At 46.0% G+C, this 23190-nt stretch overlaps 2 protein-coding genes across 5 annotated transcripts in view; one reads left to right on the forward strand and one right to left on the reverse strand.

Annotated features, from left to right (window-relative positions):
* Positions 1–10038, forward strand: part of nfatc3a (nuclear factor of activated T cells 3a) — a 264899-nt gene extending 254861 nt beyond the window's left edge. The window contains 1 exon segment of the mRNA XM_084337256.1: positions 7036–10038. Coding sequence (XP_084193382.1) covers positions 7036–7112 — 77 coding nt within the window. The 3' untranslated portion in view covers positions 7113–10038.
* Positions 10039–12277: 2239 nt separating this feature from the next.
* The window catches only part of esrp2 (epithelial splicing regulatory protein 2), a 62242-nt gene continuing 51329 nt past the window's right edge, over positions 12278–23190 (reverse strand). For 3 of the 4 annotated variants that reach the window (XM_084337796.1, XM_084337797.1, XM_084337795.1), the window contains 3 exons: positions 22968–23163; positions 15778–15881; positions 13784–13953 (listed from right to left, as the gene is read on the reverse strand). In XM_084337796.1, the coding sequence (XP_084193922.1) occupies positions 15795–15881; positions 22968–23163 (283 nt within the window). In that variant the 3' untranslated portion in view covers positions 13784–13953; positions 15778–15794. Of the gene's footprint in view, positions 13954–15777; positions 15882–22967; positions 23164–23190 lie in introns of all 4 variants that reach the window. The other variant, XM_084337798.1, reaches the window with a different exon arrangement.

Here is a 23190-nt window from a genome sequence, read left to right on the forward strand (position 1 = left end):
GCTGAGCCCACGGAACCCCAGGTTAAGTTGTTTTGGAGTTTTGGCTAAATTGACATTACCATGCATTTCAGTGTGGTGGACCGCCACTAGATTATTGAACCTGTGATTTTGCAGATATTGGGTTATTTGTATATCATTACAGAAAGAAAGAAAAAGTCATCCCTATCAGCCACCACACAGGAAGATGGAGCAGTTGATATACAGTGTGACCACCTTGAGAGCAGCCAGTGGAGTCTGCGTGGTGTTGTAGATCAATATTAGGGAGCCCCTCTCCTACGGTAGTCATCTGTGTAGGATCTCCCTCCTAGTGAGGCGTTCAGACCCACAGCCACTAGGAGCCGGCAGTGCTGAATCATCTCACTCTCATAGAACAATAGCAGTAAATCTGAGAAGTCGCTATGGTCAAATTAAACCCATCAGAGTATGACTCAAAACCTCTCTTTCAGTTCTGCGTTTATTGATACGTGTGTGTGTGTGTGTGTGTGGTTCATTCTTCAAAGGAAACTTTCACATCTTGAGATTGAGGGACTATCTGTAAAGTGTTTGGATAGATGTTTCTTCGTCATTATCCTTGTTCATCCACTTTTTTGAGTGAGCAAAAAGAATCAAACCTAAAAGAAAATTAAAAAAAAAAGTTCTTTTTGCTGTAATTTTGTCTTGCAATTCTCTCTTTGTGGTAACACCAGATTTAGTTTTGGGAGTCAAATAAGTAAGAAAGTGAGCCTGTACTGTGCGTGCGTGTGTGTGTGTGTGTGTGTTGCGTGTGTGTGTGTGTGTGTGTGTGTGCGTGCGTGCGTGCGTGTTCATAGTGGAGGCTATACACAGAATTATTCACTAATACACACGTTTATTTTTTTACAAGGACAGACAAACCATTGAACAGAATCCCCCTGAGGCTCCGCTCCAGCAGCGGTGCTACAGAGTGTGTGGACACTGTCTTTCATGTCTTGTGACTTCACCTCTGAGGCTCCGCTCCATCAGCAGGGCTACAGAGTGTTGGGACACTGTCTCTCATGTCTTGTGACTTCACCTCTGAGGCTCCGCTCCATCAGCAGGGCTACAGAGTGTTGGGACACTGTCTCTCATGTCTTGTGACTTCACCTCTGAGGCTCCGCTCCATCAGCAGGGCTACAGAGTGTTGGGACACTGTCTCTCATGTCTTGTGACTTCACCTCTGAGGCTCCGCTCCATCAGCAGGGCTACAGAGTGTTGGGACACTGTCTCTCATGTCTTGTGACTTCACCTCTGAGGCTCCGCTCCATCAGCAGTGCTACAGAGTGTTGGGACACTGTCTCTCATGTCTTGTGACTTCACCTCTGCGGAGCCGCGAGGTAACAGCCAGCTACGTGGAAAGTGAGGTGTTTTTCACAGACGCCGACTCAATGTTGGTCTGAAAGACTCACTAACACTTTGGTTTAGTTGCTCTTATTCCTGTGCAGAGTCACCGTAGATCAGTTTACATTGTTATACCGTGGGCTGCTGTTCAGTAAGACTAGAACAGGTCTAGAGACGATTACAGTATTATAGCAGTCATTTAGTGTATTAGTATATTCAAATGTTAAAAACCTTTGTCTATGGCCGTGGTCCTTTTCAGCTGTTGACTTGAATTGCTTTAGTTACATCTTCTCTGTGTGCAACTTGTGTGGGTTATTTGGTAGTATCGGTATACTATGAACCTATAGCATCACCTTAGCATTAAGCTTACATTGCATTAAGTTCTCAGTTAAATGTCAGTAGATTGTCAGGGACTGGCTAAAACAAAACCAAGCTCACAGCAGCTTTTGTCAGCTGTCTTGCTTTAATTTGTGCAATTTTGTACATTGATATGCCTTGATATCATTCTGGCAATACATTATGTTTGCAGTGATAGTCACTTTGTGTGTGTGTGCGTGTGTGTGTGCGTGCGTGCGTGCGTGCGTGTGTGTGTGTGTTGCTGGCTCACGTGGCAGAGAAAGAGCCTCCCACGCTAACAGGATGAAGTGAGTGACAGTGACCTGGCACATCTCCAAATAAACACCTCAATCTACAGTACATCACAGCATGGAGAAAAGCAAACCTTTTTTTCACGCTATGGAATAGAAATGTACTTAGAAATAAACGTAGCTTCCATACTATAGAATAATAGCCTACTTTCATTGCTTTCAGATGATGTCCTAGTTTTATGTGAAAATATTAAAAGTTGTCAGCGAGGGGGGCGGTCAGGTGGCGTAGCGGAGATTGCGTTCGTCACCAACGCCGGAGACGCTGGATTCTCCCGGCGTGTCACCAGCTTGGCTGGCCGTCTGCACTGATACAATTGGCAGTATTAGAGGGTGGGAAAGCTGGCGGGGTGGGTCCGGGTCGTTGTAAACAGCGACTCCTACAGTTCGGTCGGGGCGCCTGCTCAGCGTGGATAGGATCTAAGGGGGGTAGTGTGATCCTTCCACACGTTACACCCTCTCAGTGAGAGTCCGCGCTGCCAGGTGAAAAGAAGCAGTTGATTGGCTGGACGTGTGTCGGAGGAAGCATGTGATACTTTGTGATAGCCTCCACTCTCCCAGACCGACTGTGGGGGGTAAGTGTGCAGCGACCAGGAAGGGGATTGGGAATTGGCATAACGACTAACATTGGGAGGGGAGAAAATCGGAGGAAAAAGGAGGGGGAAAAAGTCCAATAAAAAAAAAAAAACGTTTTCAGCAAGATAATTAACCCATATACAGTGTGGCAGATTCTCTACATTCCTGTGCATTTACTGCCATATGTTTTACATCTGTGAAATGTTGTGATTTGCTTCCAGTAGATAGCAAGAAAGATAGCAATGCACATTAGGACATTTGTTTAAGTAAATCCATGTAGAATATATCTATCTAGGTCGTCCTCGGACGGGCCCTCCATCGGTGCTTCCAGTCATCCCGATCCTCCATGCAGCCGGCTGCTCGCCGGTGCTTTCTGTTCCCGCATCTCTCCTGAGTACGTCCACGTAGGTTAATGTGGGACGTCCTCGTGATCGATGCCCGTGTGTTGGTTCCCACAGCACAAGTTTGCTGGTTGGCAGCTCATGGTGTCTCTGGCAGTGACCTGCCAGCCTCATTCTCCTGACTGCCACTTTATTGCTCACCTTTAGCACCCCCCCATACAAGTTTGCATTAGTGACATGCGCATCCCTGTTGATGTTGAGCACCACACGCATCATTCTGGTGTAGCACCCATCCAAGGACTTCTGCAGGGTGGGCTTCAAGGTCCAGCATTCACTGCCATACAAAAGGACAGACTCAACTGTTGCATGAAAGAAGTTGAGCTTGATTTGACGGGGGAGGTTGGATTTCCACACACTGGTCATGCCGTTCTGAGCCCTCCAGGCAAGCGCCTTCCTCCCTTTAAGGTCTTGCTCGGACGAGTTGACCCACGAGCCCAGGTATTTAAAATCACAGACTTCCTTTAGAGCAGAGCCTCCTGTTGTCCTTAGAGGTGGATGATCCGGGAGGATGTTATACATTATGACCTCGGTTTTCTTGGCATTTAGCCTAAGGCCAACCTTGGCACACTCCGTCTCCACTCTGCACAGGAGTTCCTGTGCCTGCTCCACGTGGTCAGAGAGCAGGCTGATGTCGTCCGCGTAGTCAAGGTCTGTTAGGACTATGGCGGGGTGTCGTCTCGATATCCTTGGGGTTATTGTGAGACCAAGTTCCTGCTCCCGTCCATTGATGGCCTTCCTGAGCGCATAGTCGAGGACTATGACGAAAAGGAAGGGGGCAAGGGTGTCCCCTTGCATCACTCCAGCCAGGATGTCAAATTCTTCACTGTTGCCGTCTGGGGTTACCACTTGGCCCTTGTACCCGTGTGCATGGTCCCTATGGCCCGGAGTAGATTGGGAGGGACTCCTTAGGCCTTGAGTATCCTCATCATCACGGCTCTGTGTATCGAGTCAAAAGCCTTTTTGAAGTCGATAAAGCACAGTACCGCTGTCAGGTTGTTCTTCTTCACCTCCTCGATGATTCTTCTCAAGGCCAAGATCTGGGCCACAGTGGTCCTCTTCTCTCGGAAGCCATTTAGGTTCTCCCTGAGGTGGGGCTCGATGGCATTCCGTATCCGGTTTAGTATCATGCGATTGTACATCTTTGCAATGACACATGTCAGACTTATGCCACGGTAGTTGTCTGGCTTCGAGAGATCTCCGGACTTAGGCACTGGGATGATGTTAGAGAGAGACCACATATCAGGCTGGTTGTTTTTCATCAGGGCATGGTTGCAGAACTCCAGGATGATGTTGTCAAGGTCACAGTTCTTATAGACCTCTGGGGGAATGCCGTCCGGCCCAGAACTTTTTCCCTGCTTCAGTGTGGATTTCACTTTGGCAAACTCCCTGGCTGTGAAGGGACCATCGTCAATGGTGAGATTCATGAGGACGGCAGGTATCGTCTCCTCAGCTTCATCCACTGTCGAGTGTGTTCCCAGTAGAAGTGAAGTGAGTGAACCAGGAGGTCACCCTCTCCTCTGGGCTGTTGCCCTCTACCTGTCCCTGTCCCTGTAGAATAGATCTATATATGTAACGGATGGTACTGTGAGGCACAGTCACGATGGACTTCAGACTTCAAAGCAGTGAATTCACCTCTTGGTATAGCGGTCTGTGCTGTTGCCCACTGCGTGGGAGACCCGGGTTCGAAACTCCCCCGGGGCATCGAAGTTTAAGGTGACGATGTCACAACTGTTACATATATATAATAATTTTAAACATTTGTTATTATAATTATTTTTGGTTTTTCATTTCTGGTTTTAAATTTTTTTGCACTGAGGTGTCATTTTTATTGTTTTTAACAACCTTGTTAACATGATTGGTAGAGACAGGACAGTGAGAATCGTCATTGTCAGTGAACGTTCACAGACACAGAGTCTCGTCCACATTGTTTTGTTCTCCATGTTTGAATAGTTATTTATGGTGATGAAATGGGCTACATTATTTCTCTCTCTCCATGGATATACAGTAGGTATAGTGGAGTGTGATATGAATCCTCTCTCTCTCTCTCTCTCTCTCTCTCTCTCTCTCTCTCTCTCTCTCTCCATGGATATACAGTACAGTAGGTATAGTGGAGTGTGATATGAATCATCTCTCTCTCTCTCTCTCTCTCTCTCTCTCTCTCCATGGATATACAGTACAGTAGGTATAGTGGAGTGTGGTATGAATCATCTCTCTCTCTCTCTCTCTCTCTCTCTCCATGGATATACAGTACAGTAGGTATAGTGGAGTGTGATATGAATCATCTCTCTCTCTCTCTCTCTCTCTCCATGGATATACAGTACAGTAGGTATAGTGGAGTGTGATATGAATCATCTCTCTCTCTCTCTCCATGGATATACAGTACAGTAGGTATAGTGGAGTGTGATATGAATAATCTCTCTCTCTCTCTCCATGGATATACAGTACAGTAGGTATAGTGGAGTGTGATATGAATCATCTCTCTCTCTCTCTCCATGGATATACAGTACAGTAGGTATAGTGGAGTGTGATATGAATAATCTCTCTCTCTCTCTCCATGGATATACAGTACAGTAGGTATAGTGGAGTGTGATATGAATCATCTCTCTCTCTCTCTCTCCATGGATATACAGTACAGTAGGTATAGTGGAGTGTGATATGAATAATCTCTATATATATCTCCATGGATATAGTGGAGTGTGGTATGAATCATCTCTCTCTCTCTCTCTCTCTCTCTCTCTCTCTCTCTCTCTCTCTCCATGGATATACAGTACAGTAGGTATAGTGGAGTGTGATATGAATCATCTCTCTCCTCTCTCTCTCTCTCTCTCTCTCTCTCTCTCTCTCTCTCTCTCTCTCTCTCTCTCTCTCTCTCTCCATGGATATACAGTGCAGTAGGTATAGTGGAGTGTGATATGAATAATCTCTATATATATCTCCATGGATATAGTGGAGTGTGGTATGAATCATCTCTCTCTCTCTCTCTCTCTCTCTCTCTCTCTCTCTCTCTCTCCATGGATATACAGTGCAGTAGGTATAGTGGAGTGTGATATGGATTGAGATGTGAGGTTGAGGTTATTTGATGTTACAGCACTACTGTATGTTTTACTGGCACCCCGCGGCTTCCTGCTGAGTCACAGCCTGCTGATGGCTTCATCGCCACTGAAACAATCAGGCCTCTGTTGGGTAGGCCATGGCTCAGGGCTGAGGGGGGCAAGCACCTCTTATTTGTTACATCAGGCCCTTAACAGGAGTTGGCAGAGTAATTACCCTTGCTGGGTCCAGACACACAACAACATGTGTTTTAACAATAGATTGGTTTTATATCCAGTCCCGCTTCACCTCACTCACAGACCCCGGGTAATAAGGCCTGAGGACATGTACTCAGCCGGCCAGTAAAAGCAGCTAATGAAGTAATGAACAGCTCGCGCTGGCTGGCTTAACCCTCGTTGAATAGATGGAGGATTTGGGTTTATAGGAGTCGACACGTTGCGTTGAACGGGGGAGTGTATACTTTACTTTGGGCAGCCAAAAGGTCAAAGACTTGCACCTGCAGTCAATGGAATAGTTTCGCTCTCTTGTTTGGTATGTTATTGGATATTATTATCTCAGTCAAAGCTGTGACTTGCTGACCTTTGGGGCTGCCAGGTTTGGGTCTGAGAGTTATTTTTTCCACCCCAAACTGTTGGAAGGTTTGACTGTAATCTGTGTAGATTCAGCGAGATGTGCGGCAGCTAGAGAGAGTGGTGCAACATTGCCCTCTGTTGGCAAGAAATGTGTACTTTCATTAAGGTCCTCAGCCTTTGCTAAAATTAAAAACAAAGGTCCTCAGCCTTTGCATTTACTGTAATACATACAATACAAACCTCAAATACATTTAACAAATGTCTAAATATTAATTCACCTATATTTGATTTAAAAAAAAAAAATTATATAACCATAGTACCTATGTGTTTTGTTTTTGTTCACAGGGAATGACTGCAGAGTACTGGTGTTTCACCTCCAATAATATATATATCAAATAAAATATATCAAATACAATAAACGTTTTCCTTCTCCCTCCTTGTCTTCTCACCTCACAGTGAACGAGATCATCGGCAGAGATATGTCCCAGTCTCCCAGCGCCCACGGCCCGGCAGCAGCACACAGCCAGTCGTAGCCCACCTTCTGGCCCACGGCCCCCACAACCCCTCCGACTGTGGCCCTGGTCCCACAACCCCTCCGACTGTGGCCCTGGTCCCACAACCCCTCCGACTGTGGCCCTGGTCCCACAACCCCTCCGACTGTGGCCCTGGTCCCACAACCCCTCCGACTGTGGCCCTGGTCCCACAACCCCTCCGACTGTGGCCCTGGTCCCGGTGCTTCCTTGGACGGGGCGAACACAGCAGGGCCAACCGGGACCAGGATCAAATAATGGGCTGAAAGACTCCGTAGTGTGGAACCTGGTACTCAGACAGACAGACAGACAGACAGACAGGCGCCTTTTACTTGTATAACATGACTGTGTAATAGCAACACACACACACACACACACACACACACACACACACACACACACACACACACACACACACACACACACACACACACACACACACACACACTGAACATAGACAGGTTTCTCTTATCCATGTAGAACACACACACACAAAGTGGATGATAAGCTGGATAATACAGCCATGTTGACTGGCAGCGGGGATTGAAATAAGTATTAGAAATGTGAGTCCTGTGACTCATTGTAACCAAAATAATGTACTTTTAAGCTCAGTTCTCCACTATTTGACAGACAGCTCAGGCCGGTGCTCAGACCTTTAGGATGTGACAGAAACTAGGGGGGGGGGTTCTGATTCATGTATGCAACCCAGCCCATCCAATCAAAGCACTCCTCGTTCGTTTGGGAGTCAAATCTAGCGGCTTGATCGGTCCGGTCAAATTAGGATTCCAATAGCATTAGACTCAGTGCTTCTGTCTGCAGACAGGTTTGCAGGCCGGCTCTTACAGACGACTAGTGGACTGTGACCTGACACACAGGGCGTCACAGCTGGGGTATAATAGTCACGCCTTCCCTCCAGTCCTCACACCCCAACCTTTTTGAACCAGCAATAGGAAAGATGGGGAAGCAGACTAATTTAGAACTAGAACTAATAGAATTTACAATTCCAATGTTTGAATTCTCAAATAAATGGGGTAAGAGTCCGTCCCCTGTCTCTCCTGTGACTGTCACTGTCCACTCCTAGTTGTTTTTTGTGTCCTTCTAAAAGCGCACGTCCCCCTGCTGTCTCAGGTGTAGTAGGGAGGCCCCTGCCCCTGCTGTCTCAGGTGTAGTAGGGAGGCCCCTGCCCCTGCTGTCTCAGGTGTAGTAGGGAGGCCCCTGCCCCTGGCGCTGGACTAGGATCAGTAATATGCAACATTCCACAGTTTGTAGTGACCTTTCAGCCATGTAGATATCTGTACATTAACGCCCTCCTCCTCCTCCTCCTCCTCTACTTCTCCTCTTTGGTATTCTTCTTCAGGTTGAACAAAATGCCTTATTAACATTTTAGCATCTTTGAATGATAGCATTTTTTGTTGTTGTTGTCGTTTTGCACAGCTGACTCGCTGAATTTGAAGTTAACTATTTAAAGTTTTTTTTAAGGACATTTTATGACTCGGGGTAAGGCGAGTATGGTATTCAGTAAACCCGGTGGTTTTGGGAGTGGATCGAACACGATGGGTTTTAAGCTCAAAGGCCGACGCCAACTGCCGCAGGATGTGATTACGGCCTATTTAGTTCTGCTGCCCAGACGTATTCGAATGTGGAGGCTCTTCTGGACTCAGTCAGTCAACAGTTGCTCCACGTCTCCCAGGACCCCCTGTGTGCCTTCCATTTTATAAACCTTCCTCCCCTAAAAGGCAGCATTGTCCACATCCTGTAGGAAATAATGTACCAGTTGTAATTGTATTTTCTTATTTTATATATAAATATGTGACTATATATACTGCATTTATGTGTCATCGTCCCCCCTTTATAATGAAGATGGTTTAGTCCTCTAAAATAACTGGTTCTTCCAAACGCTCCGGGTTACCATGACAACAATCACTATTGAGTTTGCAGTTCACAATCAGACTTGTTTCTTTTCCCCTCTCCTATCTTACAGAATAGTGTCTATACAAGAGAATGTATTCATTAAGAGATATTGTCCTTTTTTGAGAGACATGCCGTGGAAATATAGTAGCAATAAAAAAAATTGTTTAAAGAAATAAGACTATAGAAGATTTCAACAGGCGTTGTTTTTTAAGTGGCATTTTTTGGGGGGGCGCCAGGATGTGCAGAAGACGCTGATTTTGAATGCTGGATAGATAAATAGGTGTGTCATACTGGTAATACCAACCCTTCAAGGAATTTCATTGGCTCTTTTGCCTTAACAAGCTTCTCTTTTGATTTGATATTGATACTCTTGCATGTATTTTTGTGTGTGTGCGTGTGTGTGTGCACGCGCAGGGGCGTTGCTTATGATGACAGCTGTCAATCATGTCCAGGTGGGAAATAAACCAATTCTGCTATGCACTAAAACTCTGCCTGATGCCTTTAAAAATATATATAAAATAAAGAAAAAGACGACCTGGATGTCCGTAGAAGTGGACTGCATACTTTAGATGCTTGGTTGGTTCTGATACTCTTAAGAAATCACATTGGATTTGTTTCTGTGTGCATTCCATAAGAGAAGCGTCAGTCAATCTGCCTTGTGAAGGACACAGTGCGAGCGTCTTAATAGTTCAGTGTTGTGTTTGCGTGAGCGTTGTACCACATATACCGTACAGAACGACAGGCACTAAGAAAGCCCTCCTTTCACTTGTTGACTACTCATTGATAACAGAACACAGATCTGTTTCAGGTTATGCAAAAAAACACGATAACGAGACGATAAGTGATGTCAGATATGAAAAGAGAGCGACCTGACGTGTTTCTAATCTTTCATATACTCTATTGCTTGTAAAAGAAAAAGAAAAAAAATCCAAATAGTGAGAGAATAGTGTCACTATTTAACTATGTAAGATATTAGGAATGCCTTAACTCCTATTTGAATACCAATTACCGGTGTGTCTGTATGTATTTTCTTTTGTCTTTATAGGAATAAGACAATAATAATGTTTTGCAGGGTGGGGTGAAAAAAAAGAAGGGGGGGGGGCAGGCTTTTAGGATAAACGCTGGATCAGGAGTCTTATTAATTAAAGAAGATTAATGAAATTAAACCAGCATTCAACAGTAAGCTCTTGCTGCCGTCCTCCTCTCAACCAAAGAGCAACCATAGGTCCCAGTTTCACCACAGTAAAGCAACTCTATTTTTGATACTTTGTTTGAAATGGATGTCATTCCTAAAAGGTTGGGGACATAAAAAAGAATATATACATATATATAAATAAAATGTTTTGTAAAATAAAAAGGGAAATACAGGTTTAGCTGATGTTTACCAAGCCTCGTCATTTCTTGTACATTTTGTATTTTAAACATTTTTAAATTTTTAAGACTGCAGTGCTTTTTGAAATGATTCAAAGGGAATTACCGTGCATTGTAGGCTGTTAAGTAGTGCATCAATAAAAGAGGAAAATATGTTACTATTGCTTTGTGTCTCCTGTTGTGTTTCACCACTACATCAGCCTGTACTCTAGTCTCTACAAAGGAACAACGTTGGTTATTAAAGCCTAGGGATGCATCTTCAACCAGTTGTATAAAACATCCTTGAATCTGTGTCATGTTACTTTTTTTTGGTAAAGAAATTAATCTAAAATATAATTTTAAATTACTATTTTAATAAAATCTACAGTAAATAGAACGTCTTATTTTCCAGCATGTCTTTCTTCCCTTGTATCGAACGTGCTGTTTTTAGTTGGTGTAGCAACCCAAGACTAAAAACATAATTACACACAGAGCAGTAGATTAGGTTCGTGTTCCTGGCTACAAAAAACAGCTCATTGATTGATGAAGCATAATGAATTGCTTGTGTTCCCCTTGTGACGTCACAATGGCCACGCCCCTTGGAGGTTGTGGGCAGGGTTGTGACATCACAATGGCCGTGCCCCTTGGAGGTGGTGGGCAGGGCATGTCAACAGTAGATGCCATATGAAAGTGTTCCGAAAGCTTGGATCCTGCTGATTAATTTGAGATGCAGCTCAGAACTGTGTCATATATATATAATTAATGTGTAATAAATAGTGTTTTGAATCTCACCTATTCAAATTCTGAACATTTGTCTGGCTTTGGACATTAGTATGGATGCCTATGATGGTAATTTCCAAGCTCAATCGTGTTATAGGTGGCTCCAGTAAGTCATGGGTTAATGCAATTATTTAACATTATATAGCTTTGGGTCACTCTTGAGCCTTGGAAATAAGTCAGAAATCCATCGACAACCCAAAACATTGTATAACACTTAGGAAAGGTACTGTCATTTGGTGATATAGTTTTTGACCATCGTCAGTTGTGTAGGACAGAGGCAGGACGTCCAGGACACATTGTGTAGGACAGAGGCAGGACGTCCAGGACACATTGTGTAGGACAGAGGCAGGACGTCCAGGACACATTGTGTAGGACAGAGGCAGGACGTCCAGGACACATTGTATAGGACAGAGGCAGAACGTCCAGGACACATTGTGTAGGACAGTGGCAGGACGTCCAGGACACATTGTGTAGGACAGAGGCAGGACGTCCAGGACACATTGTGTAGGACAGAGGCAGGACGTCCAGGACACATTGTGTAGGACAGAGGCAGGACGTCCAGGACACATTGTGTAGGACAGAGGCAGGACGTCCAGGGGACACGAGTTGTGTAGGACAGAGGCAGGACGTCCAGGACACATTGTGTAGGACAGAGGCAGGACGTCCAGGACACATTGTGTAGGACAGAGGCAGGACGTCCAGGACACATTGTGTAGGACAGAGGCAGGACGTCCAGGACACATTGTGTAGAACAGAGGCAGGACATCCAGGTATAGTATGTCCTCATATCAACTGGAACAGATCTGAAATTGTTGCATTTATATGGTCATTGCCAGTTGAATTCTACCCACTTTCTCCAATGCAAAAATAACATTGCTCATCTCATCAACTGGACCAGGGGGCTTTATATCCACTAGCATCAAAGTAAACAATCGAAACCCATGCTGGATATCCATAGTCCAATACAACCTCACAGTGAACAGCGGTTACTATTCTATATCCTTATATGCCCAAAGAAACAAGTACATACCAACACACACCTAGAAAGATACCAATGTATCTACGGTTGGTTCCCGTCATTGGGATCCAAACAGATTAAAATGAACTGGCCAACTCAACACACTGGACCAATATCAATGTCTTTATTGTTTACAGTCATATAAACAGTTCTAAATTCATACAAGTCTCAAACTTGCTTCAAAAGAAACCAAAAAAAAGCTTCTCCTCTGCCATAAGAGGTGGGCCTCTCCTCGTCTGAGGCCAGTATTGCACTCTGGCTTTTCGTAGGCACAGCGAAGATGAGAAACCAAAGACACGCGTGTTCTCAGCAGCACGTCGGGGAACAGGAACTCATGCAGGTTCACACAGTGTCCTGGTCTAAAGCAGGGGAGAATCAGAAAGCATGCTGCAGACACATTCCAAACAGAATCATCTGGAAAGATGAACTAAGGGGAGATAGCTGAGGTGGACCATTTTTAAAAGGGTTCATGGTAGGCCTCAGTCGGTGTAGTTTTCACATTTAAATAACACATCATTCCCACTTTCGCAAAAGGGAAACTGAATTAATAAACATAGAATCGATTTGCCAGGCTAGTCTACAGTATAATTAATAAGACATAAGCTTCTTGGTCCCTCACTCTAGCGATTGGAGCAAAGTCAAGAAATAAATCTACAGTGCTTGGACATAAGTCTAGGTAGAATGGCATTATGCCATACAGAAATGCTTTTTACAGCAAAAGAAAGTTACAAAAAGTAGTATTCAAAAAGACACTGGTTTGAGCAACACGAGGCGGGTTCTAAAGGAACACGAGGCGGGTTCTAAAGGCAGCTTCCCTGCTGCTCTCCGTCAGTAGCGTTATATGTCTGAGGCAGTCTATATGGCTTTTTATTTTCTATTTTTTTTACTGGCTACACTGCACAGTCCAGCAATATAAGCGTAGGCACACGCATACAAACATAAATACACAGGACAGAACACAAAGGATTGTCAACGATATGTGCACATTGGTTGTAGTGGTTGACAGCGCAGGGGGAGAGTTATAATTTTTTTATTTTTATGTTTTTGGTTATTTGAGGTCATTTTCATATGCATTTTGGGAGGAACAAATATACATATCCACAAGCATAGCAAGGTGTACATGATATCATGCCGATATATGATACGACGTGTTGTCTGCAGAGCCACTGAGAAAGAGACAGTGTGGTTGGGTCGTTATTCATGTTGCTGACTCAAGATAAACGAGTGTCAATGATGCAACAATGGCCTCCATAACAGAAGGCTAGAGATGCCCAACATTCAAAACCCACCAGCTGGCAAAAGAGCAGGATGGTGGAGGCAAAATGTCTGCCAATGAAAAAACGACAACATCCAAACTCTATTATACAATTGCTCTCCGTGTGTGTGGGCGGTCAACATCACAGTAAGTAAATCAAGGTATTGCATTACCCCGCCCTTAGTATTAGCTTATTAACCATTCTACCTAGGGACAGGGAATATAAAGGCACCGTGATCATTTCAGTGGCATAACTCTATACAGTTGGCTGCAGGTTGTAGCGCTGTAGAGTCAGTGTGTGTGAGATGGCATCTGTGTGGGTCGGGGTGGAGGGGTTGGGGACAGGCCAGGGGGAAGCGGGGCTAGGGTCAGTCGCAGTACGCCAGGTGGACGGGCTGGCCAGAGAGGGGGTGGTTGGAGCGCTCGGCCACGGCCTGCCTGGCAGCACCCTGGCTGGGGAAGGTGACCAGGGCCTCACCACTCCGCTGCCCGCTCAGGTTGTACAAGACGAGAATGGCATCTGGCTGCAACTGTGGAGAGAGACGGAGACAGACACACAAACGGACGAGAGGTACACACAGACATAGATAGAGAAACACAAACAGGAGAGACGCATGGGTAATTTGTACTTCCTGTAATAGCATTAGCCCAACACCAGGGGGAGCGCATTGATCTGAAGAGGAATGACACCAGTCCAGTTAAGTAGGAGGGCAAACAAAGGCAAGAGCAGGAAACACTTTGTTCTGGGAGGCCCCTCACAGCTGGCCTGGCAAGTTCACATGCTTTTATACCACAGATCCTAAATCAAACCCCTGAAGGCATGCAGAAAAAGGCCGAACTGATCAGGTTAGGATTATGAGTCAGAATGAGAGGTTAAAGGGGTGGGGGGGGGGGGGGTCCATGGGAGGAGAGAACAAGGTAATGTGTGTACCGTCCAGGGTTCACTGGTTATTCAGGAGTGGGCCCTGGCTTAGAAATCAAGCTCTACTGCACTCACAAAATGACTCAGAATAAGAGTGCTGATTGGAGACCAGTTTTCCCTCCTTACTGTAAGGCACAGTGAACACGACCTGATCCTGGATCATTATTCTTATTTTTAGACCTTTATTTAAAAGTATCTTTTGGTTAGAACTGCTGGTCTTGGATCAGTTATAATGTCCAGATCAGAGTGAGCCGGTGCATCCCAGTGAGACTGTAGATTTAAATAAAACATTTAAAAAATGTTGCAGGGAAAATGTACTCCCTCATATGTCGACTAGAATCTATGTTAGGCTAGGTATGGATGGACTTTATTTGTTACAAAAAGGGTGGACGGATACATGCTACCCACTTAACCCTGGGGTCATCTATGCCAGGGTTCGATTCCCCCTGGGGCCATCTATGCCAGGGTTCGATTCCCCCTGGGGCCATCTATGCCAGGGTTCGATTCCCCCTGGGGCCATCTCTGCCAAAAATGTTTGCACTCAAGGTATTGTGTGGTGCTTTGAATAAGAGCATCCGGTGAGTGGTGTATATGGTAAGTGGGCAAGCAGTTTGACTAGTACACAGTGGCCCTTGAATCAGCACTCCTATTGGTTGAGATAGTTTAGTTGTGACTACAGTCAGGGTTAGGACCACAGCACTCATGGATAGATTAGCCATTCAGATCAACATCCTTGAATGGTAATTTGACAGCTACACTTAAGATGGCCGACATATGTTTGATCATGTTGCAGAAATGAGTCAAGCCTTTGTTTTTAATGAGACATCATCTCAATGCCCCTCTGTAATAATTAGTGTCCCTCCTAGTAAACATTCAGTCTGTAATTATTTAGTTTCCCTCCTAGTAAGCATCCAGTCTGTAGTAATTTAGTGTCCCTCCTAGTAAGCATCCAGTCTGTAGTCATTTAGTATCCCTCCTAGTAAGCATCCAGTCTGTAGTCATTTAGTTTCCCTCCTAGTCAGCATTCAGTCTAGTCATTTAGTTTCCCTCCTAGTCAGCATCCAGTCTGTAGTCATTTAGTTTCCCTCCTAGTCAGCATCCAGTCTGTAGTCATTTAGTTTCCCTCCTAGTCAGCATCCAGTCTGTAGTCATTTAGTTTCCCTCCTAGTCAGCATTCAGTCTGTAGTCATTTAGTTTCCCTCCTAGTCAGCATTCAGTCTAGTCATTTAGTTTCCCTCCTAGTCAGCATCCAGTCTCTAGTCATTTAGTTTCCCTCCTAGTCAGCAAGCTGCTTCGTTGCAAGTCTACAGTAACAACACATGCAGTAATTCCACTGGGGCCATCTTAAGTGCACTGGGGGAGATTATCGCAGTACACCAGGAAGTGCCCTTTCCATCCACACTAGTTGGTCCGATGAGGAGGCTGGTCTTACCTTGGGAGCGGGAGCCCCTACAGACAGAGCCACTCTTTGGGCTGGATCAGACTCCGTGCCTGATCACTCATCTGTAGCATGCTGCTGTAGTCGTCAGGGGCATACTGTACGTACAGCATGATAACAGTCAGTATGGGAGTCTATCACACACATGATGCATAGAGACTCTGGAGTACACAGGTAGACAGACTCACACACATGATGCAGAGACACTCTGGAGTACACAGGTAGACAGACCCACACACATGGTGCAGAGAGACTCTGGAGTACACAGGTAGACAGACTCACACACATGATGCAGAGACACTCTGGAGTACACAGGTAGACAGACTCACACACATGATGCATATACTCTGGAGTACACAGGTAGACAGACCCACACACATGATGCAGAGACTCTGGAGTACACAGGTAGACAGACCCACACACATGATGCATAGAGACTCTGGAGTACACAGGTAGACAGACCCACACACATGATGCAGAGACTCTGGAGTACACCGGCACACATAATTGCATACACTCACACAAAGGTACGTACTAGGGGTGGAGCGGTTCAGTTCGTATCACGGTTTGGTATACGTTGTTTTTTTATTTAATTTTTTTAAATGTAACACTCCAAAAATACCATACATCAACATAAGATATATCGCCTAAAAATAATCCAACTTTTCAGTTATTCTCAAGGACGTAGTCATGCAAAAACTGAAAGAATGAGGCCATTTGACATCAGGCACATTGTTTTGACAGTGACGGTTAGAGCTAGGAGAGATGTTGGCACAGCAAGAGGGGAGGCATTGCTGATTTAAACATGCTTCTCATTTATTTGGTAAAAAAAAAGTTTACCTTTAATAATGTTTGGCACACAAAGACCGAACTGACTTGTCAAAGTATTAACTTAGTGCAAACAATTTTTTATTAAACCTTTCAATTTTTGTGGCCACATTATAGACAAAGGCCAACATAAAGTATGCATAATGCTCAACCAGCATTAGACTTTATCAAAAAGTAAAAGTCACAGAAAAGATTAGGGTTTTAAATAAGGACATTTATGGGGTTTCTTGTATTAATAATAATTTGCACTAAGGAATGTTGTAACTGTTACTGTTATCTTAAAAAAAGAAAAAGAAGATGTTACAAGGGAATGGGGAATATAAACCCCCCCACAGTGGTGTGTGGAGTTGGTACGTCCCAGCAGGGACCAGGATGTTATGGGTTGCAGATGCAGTTGACGCACACGCTCTAGTCTCCTGGCTCGTTATTGAAAACAAACAGTTATCTTTGAACCTCTGTTGTCAAGCCTCGCCAATATACCCCCCTTCCCCACTAATCGAACCGGTATCGTGGCGTCACTTCTCTGTAAGCGTTTCCACGGTTAGCTTGCGGCTAACATTAGTTAGCTCGCGGATAAAGTTAGTTAGCTCGTAGCTAACGTAACGTTAGCCTAGCTCGAGGCTAACGTTATATAACCAAACAATACACAAATGCCTCGAACCGTGGAGGTCGTACCGAATGGTGTATGGTTCGAATACGTACTGTTCGGTACGACCTCCACGGTTCGGGGCATGCGTGTATTGTTCGGTACAAGGTTCAAATGCGTACAGTTCCACCCCTAGTACGTACACATACAGGCACACGCACAAAGGTGCAATTAGCGAAGATAACACGCACCACACACAAATAGAAACCAAGTACACACAGAAACAAAAACAGTGTAAAACTAGAGGTGTAAAAAACAACCAATGCTTTAACACTTTGGCTGCCATGGGTTAAATTCATTATCAACCGTAGGTTGCCGGCTCTATTTGTCTATAGAGAAAGTCCCCTTCTTTGCAGGGCTATAACTTTTTAAATTCTATTGCTACATTGCCATTATTAGGGCCCATTCAAAGTCCTATATGTATTGTTCATTGTGTAGCAACGTTAAACTTTTTCATTCACATATTCATAGTAAAGTATGGTCTAATGTATAAGTATGTTTTCATCTCTTTCTGCAGCTTTCTCCAGAACGTGATCTATAGCCCCAAATACATTATATTGATGATGCAATACAGTTTTATGGCAATCAGCGCGATATAAAAAATTCCAACTAGACGTACTTCTAGAAGTTACTACACGTCATCTGATGTTGACCGGATGGGCGAGGGGGCGTTTATAATTCCGTGGGCAGCGTTATACCAATCATCTAATGTGGGTCAAATGTTGATAATAGCAGTTAGTATCGAAGACGGTAACTTTACACGCTAAAACTCACCCCAGTCTCCGCGCGCCGTTGGGCGATCATCGTAGACTAGAAATTTTATCATTATGGGATGTAGATTTACCCGGTCCATCTCCAGCTTGTATAATGGTATATACGTCCAAATCATGTTGTTTATCGAGTTATTGGCAATCGATCGCTGTGTATTGTGACGAGCTAGAATGCCGGGACCTATAGCGAGTGCCCGGAAGTAATACGGCCGTCCAGCACAACCTCTATGGCACTTCCTGTTAAGCGATTGCGCCGATCGGCCACCAGATGGCGCTCCTGAACCGCCAGAGAGCTCAGTGGGTCCTCCTGGTGGATCTCAGGCCAGCGGAGGGGAAATATGAATCCGGTCCCAGATTTTGAAATATTGATATCAAAGACGCTGTAAAGCGTCTTCGGCAACTTGAGCATGGCCGGGAATGACGTGTTTAAGCGTTTCCTGGCAGCCAAAGTGTTAATATAAAATGATGAATCCAACTGCATTGTTATGAAACATTTATAATTCATAAATCAATGTGTGTATATCTCTCATAATGGTGTTTACTTGCATAAATCACATTATATCCGACTGAATTATCCCCCCACCCCAATCAAATTTGTATACATAATACTTTTGAAATTAATAAAATCATGGTTAAAATGTCGATGCCATTCAATCTTTTCTAAATAACCGGCAAGCGAATTGTTGCTAGATTGAATCTTTACACCCCTAGAAACACACATTGTGCATCATCCCTCAACCTGCAAAACCACGCACACAGTTAACACCTGCTAGTGGTGGTGTAAGAGACACCGGCATTGGTGTGGGAACCACTTTGTCACCCAGAGGCTCCAACTCAGCCAGAGGAACCAAGAAGACAACAACCCTCCCTCACTAGTCAGGATGAAGTTACACTGGTTCAGCCAACAGTCAGTGCTGGAGGCAGGCAGGCAGCAGCACACACACCCCACCGCTCTACAGTATATAATGCACCTCAATATGCTTTTAATACCCTGGGAACATTTTACAATCTAGACCCAAGAAAATATCCACACGCACCCGGTTGTACCCTCTACTTGAAACCAGCCATAACAAGAGCAACAGCCAGACCCAGGCCCTCTGCCACACACCACCCCTGGGGCCAACCAGGCCCACCCAACAACTGGCAGCATTTCATACCTTCCTCAGACGACTCCGCCCACTTTGGGCTGGCAGCCAATGAGATGGGGGAGCAGAGAGGGGGGGGGGGGGGGAGCACAAGTGCACACATTGTATTAAGCATACTGCGTTGTGGTGTTTGTGGTGTTGCAATATATGCTTTAAAGAAGTAATCTAGCAGCTGAACACTCAGTGGCAGGACCAGCTACAGGCTCTAAAGAGGTCATCTAGCAGCTGAACACTCAGTGGCAGGACCAGCTACAGGCTCTAAAGGGTCATCTAGCAGCTGAACACTCAGTGGCAGGACCAGCTACAGGCTTTAAAGGGTCATCTAGCAGCTGAACACTCAGTGGCAGGACCAGCTACAGGCTCTAAAGAGGTCATCTAGCAGCTGAACACTCAGTGGCAGGACCAGCTACAGGCTCTAAAGGGTCATCTAGCAGCTGAACACTCAGTGGCAGGACCAGCTACAGGCTTTAAAGGGTCATCTAGCAGCTGAACACTCAGTGGCAGGACCAGCTACAGGCTTTAAAGGGTCATCTAGCAGCTGAACACTCAGTGGCAGGACCAGCTACAGGCTCTAAAGAGGTCATCTAGCAGCTGAACACTCAGTGGCAGGACCAGCTACAGGCTCTAAAGGGTCATCTAGCAGCTGAACACTCAGTGGCAGGACCAGCTACAGGCTTTAAAGGGTCATCTAGCAGCTGAACACTCAGTGGCAGGACCAGCTACAGGCTCTAAAGGGTCATCTAGCAGCTGAACACTCAGTGGCAGGACCAGCTACAGGCTCTAAAGGGTCATCTAGCAGCTGAACACTCAGTGGCAGGACCAGCTACAGGCTCTAAAGGGTCATCTAGCAGCTGAACACTCAGTGGCAGGACCAGCTACAGGCTCTAAAGGGTCATCTAGCAGCTGAACACTCAGTGGCAGGACCAGCTACAGGCTCTAAAGGGTCATCTAGCAGCTGAACACTCAGTGGCAGGACCAGCTACAGGCTCTAAAGGGTCATCTAGCAGCTGAACACTCAGTGGCAGGACCAGCTACAGGCTCTAAAGGGTCATCTAGCAGCTGAACACTCAGTGGCAGGACCAGCTACAGGCTCTAAAGGGTCATCTAGCAGCTGAACACTCAGTGGCAGGACCAGCTACAGGCTCTAAAGGGTCATCTAGCAGCTGAACACTCAGTGGCAGGACCAGCTACAGGCTTTAAAGGGTCATCTAGCAGCTGAACACTCAGTGGCAGGACCAGCTACAGGCTCTAAAGGGGTCATCTAGCAGCTGAACACTCAGTGGCAGGACCAGCTACAGGCTTTAAAGGGTCATCTAGCAGCTGAACACTCAGTGGCAGGACCAGCTACAGGCTTTAAAGAGGTCATCTAGCAGCTGAACACTCAGTGGCAGGACCAGCTACAGGCTTTAAAGGGTCATCTAGCAGCTGAACACTCAGTGGCAGGACCAGCTACAGGCTTTAAAGGGTCATCTAGCAGCTGAACACTCAGTGGCAGGACCAGCTACAGGCTCTAAAGGGTCATCTAGCAGCTGAACACTCAGTGGCAGGACCAGCTACAGGCTTTAAAGGGGTCATCTAGCAGCTGAACACTCAGTGGCAGGACCAGCTACAGGCTTTAAAGGGTCATCTAGCAGCACGCTGAACACTCAGTGGCAGGACCAGCTACAGGCTTTAAAGGGTCATCTAGCAGCTGAACACTCAGTGGCAGGACCAGCTACAGGCTCTAAAGGGTCATCTAGCAGCTGAACACTCAGTGGCAGGACCAGCTACAGGCTTTAAAGGGTCATCTAGCAGCTGAACACTCAGTGGCAGGACCAGCTACAGGCTCTAAAGGGTCATCTAGCAGCTGAACACTCAGTGGCAGGACCAGCTACAGGCTCTAAAGGGTCATCTAGCAGCTGAACACTCAGTGGCAGGACCAGCTACAGGCTCTAAAGGGTCATCTAGCAGCTGAACACTCAGTGGCAGGACCAGCTACAGGCTTTAAAGGGTCATCTAGCAGCTGAACACTCAGTGGCAGGACCAGCTACAGGCTTTAAAGAGGTCATCTAGCAGCTGAACACTCAGTGGCAGGACCAGCTACAGGCTTTAAAGAGGTCATCTAGCAGCTGAACACTCAGTGGCAGGACCAGCTACAGGCTTTAAAGGGTCATCTAGCAGCATGCTGAACACTTTGCAGGCTATATCGGTTGAAGATCTGGGTGAGGTCTGTTCGATAAAGGCTGCTGTTGTGTGCGCTCTGGAGACAGAATGTAATACCAGACTTGAATAACAAGGCTATAATAGACAAGTTATCATGATGACACAATGATGGGACTGTCCACAACTTAATTTAAATGGACAAATCTATAAAATTGTAGTTTTCCACATGCAATAATGCAAAAGGACGTCTTTAAATCTTGCACTTACCAGATAGTTATTGTTACCATTTCAGAACAACAGTGCCAAAAAGCTCTTTTGCTTGGAATTGTCTCGTCTGTGCATACAGTAGGTCTGTTTTTACTTGTGCCCAAAATCTAATTTCTGTGTCATGGATTTATAAAGTTATAATGAATCATTTCAGTAAATACATCATTCAGCATTGGAAGAAAGTGTTACCCAGAGAATTTAAAGTATACCAACTAGCATTAACTATATAACATTAAAATGTTAATATGAAACATTAACAAAAAAAAGCATGGCTCATGGGTCCTTGCACACTAGCTGAAAAGTCTTTGTATGGCAGGGAAAAACACTTTATTACATCACACTGTATTTGCGTTGCATTGGTGTGACAGAGCTTTAGAGGGTGACTATGACATTTTGAGTTTTAGTTGTGCGTTTTTCCTAAACATTACGTAGTAACCCAATTGTCATCAGTTGCGTGTGATGTTGGGGGGGTGGAGGTTGTAGGGGGGCTGGTGGAGGTTGTAGGGGGGCTGGTAGAGGTTGTAGGGGGGCTGGTGGAGGTTGTAGGGGGGGCTGGTGGAGGTTGTAGGGGGGCTGGTGGAGGTTGTAGGGGGGCTGGTAGAGGTTGTAGGGGGGCTGGTGGAGGTTGTAGGGGGGGCTGGTGGAGGTTGTAGGGGGGCTGGTGGAGGTTGTAGGGGGGCTGGTGGAGGTTGTAGGGGGGCTGGTGGAGGTTGTAGGGGGGCTGGTGGAGGTTGTAGGGGGGCTGGTGGAGGTTGTAGGGGGGCTGGTGGAGGTTGTAGGGGGGCTGGTGGAGGTTGTAGGGGGGCTGGTAGAGGTTGTAGGGGGGCTGGTAGAGGTTGTAGGGGGGCTGGTGGAGGTTGTAGGGGTGCTGGTGGAGGTTGTAGGGGGGCTGGTGGAGGTTGTAGGGGGGCTGGTAGAGGTTGTAGGGGGGCTGGTGGAGGTTGTAGGGGGGCTGGGGTGCTGGTAGAGGTTGTAGGGGGGCTGGTGGAGGTTGTAGGGGGGCTGGTGGAGGTTGTAGGGGGGCTGGTGGAGGTTGTAGGGGGGCTGGTGGAGGTTGTAGGGGGGCTGGGGTGCTGGTGGAGGTTGTAGGGGGGCTGGTGGAGGTTGTAGGGGGGCTGGGATGCTGGGATGCTGGTGGAGGTCTATATTAGTCTTTCAATATCCCTAAAATAGCATACTAGCATTTCTCTTTTAAGGATTACAAGCTAGCCAACCACTAACTGTGCCATTTGGTTTCATTGAGAAATAATGAGGAACACCAACAATACGAACATGACATCTTAGGAGAATCTTTTCTCTGCGATGAGGTGTTTTGTGAGGAAAAACAACCAACCAAAATGTAAAATGTCACAGTCTGGTCTCAGTGTGGACGGTCCCTGTACTGACCTGGTAGCCCTGGAAGAAGCTGAGGATGTCTTTGACTCCGGTGTTGTACGGCAGCCCCTGCATCCTGACCAGGGCTCCGTGCTGAGGCAGCATGGGCGACGCAGACGCAGCGTGGTGAGGTTGTGCCGCTATTGCAGCCGCCATCGAGCCCGGAGGAGCAGCGAAGTAGCCCACTGTGGAGGGAGAGACTGGGGGGCTGGGAGGTTCAGGAGGAGAGGAGGAG

This window comes from Notolepis coatsorum (genome assembly GCF_963971535.1).
Source record: "Notolepis coatsorum genome assembly, chromosome: 20".
Lineage (NCBI taxonomy): Eukaryota > Metazoa > Chordata > Actinopteri > Aulopiformes > Paralepididae > Notolepis > Notolepis coatsorum.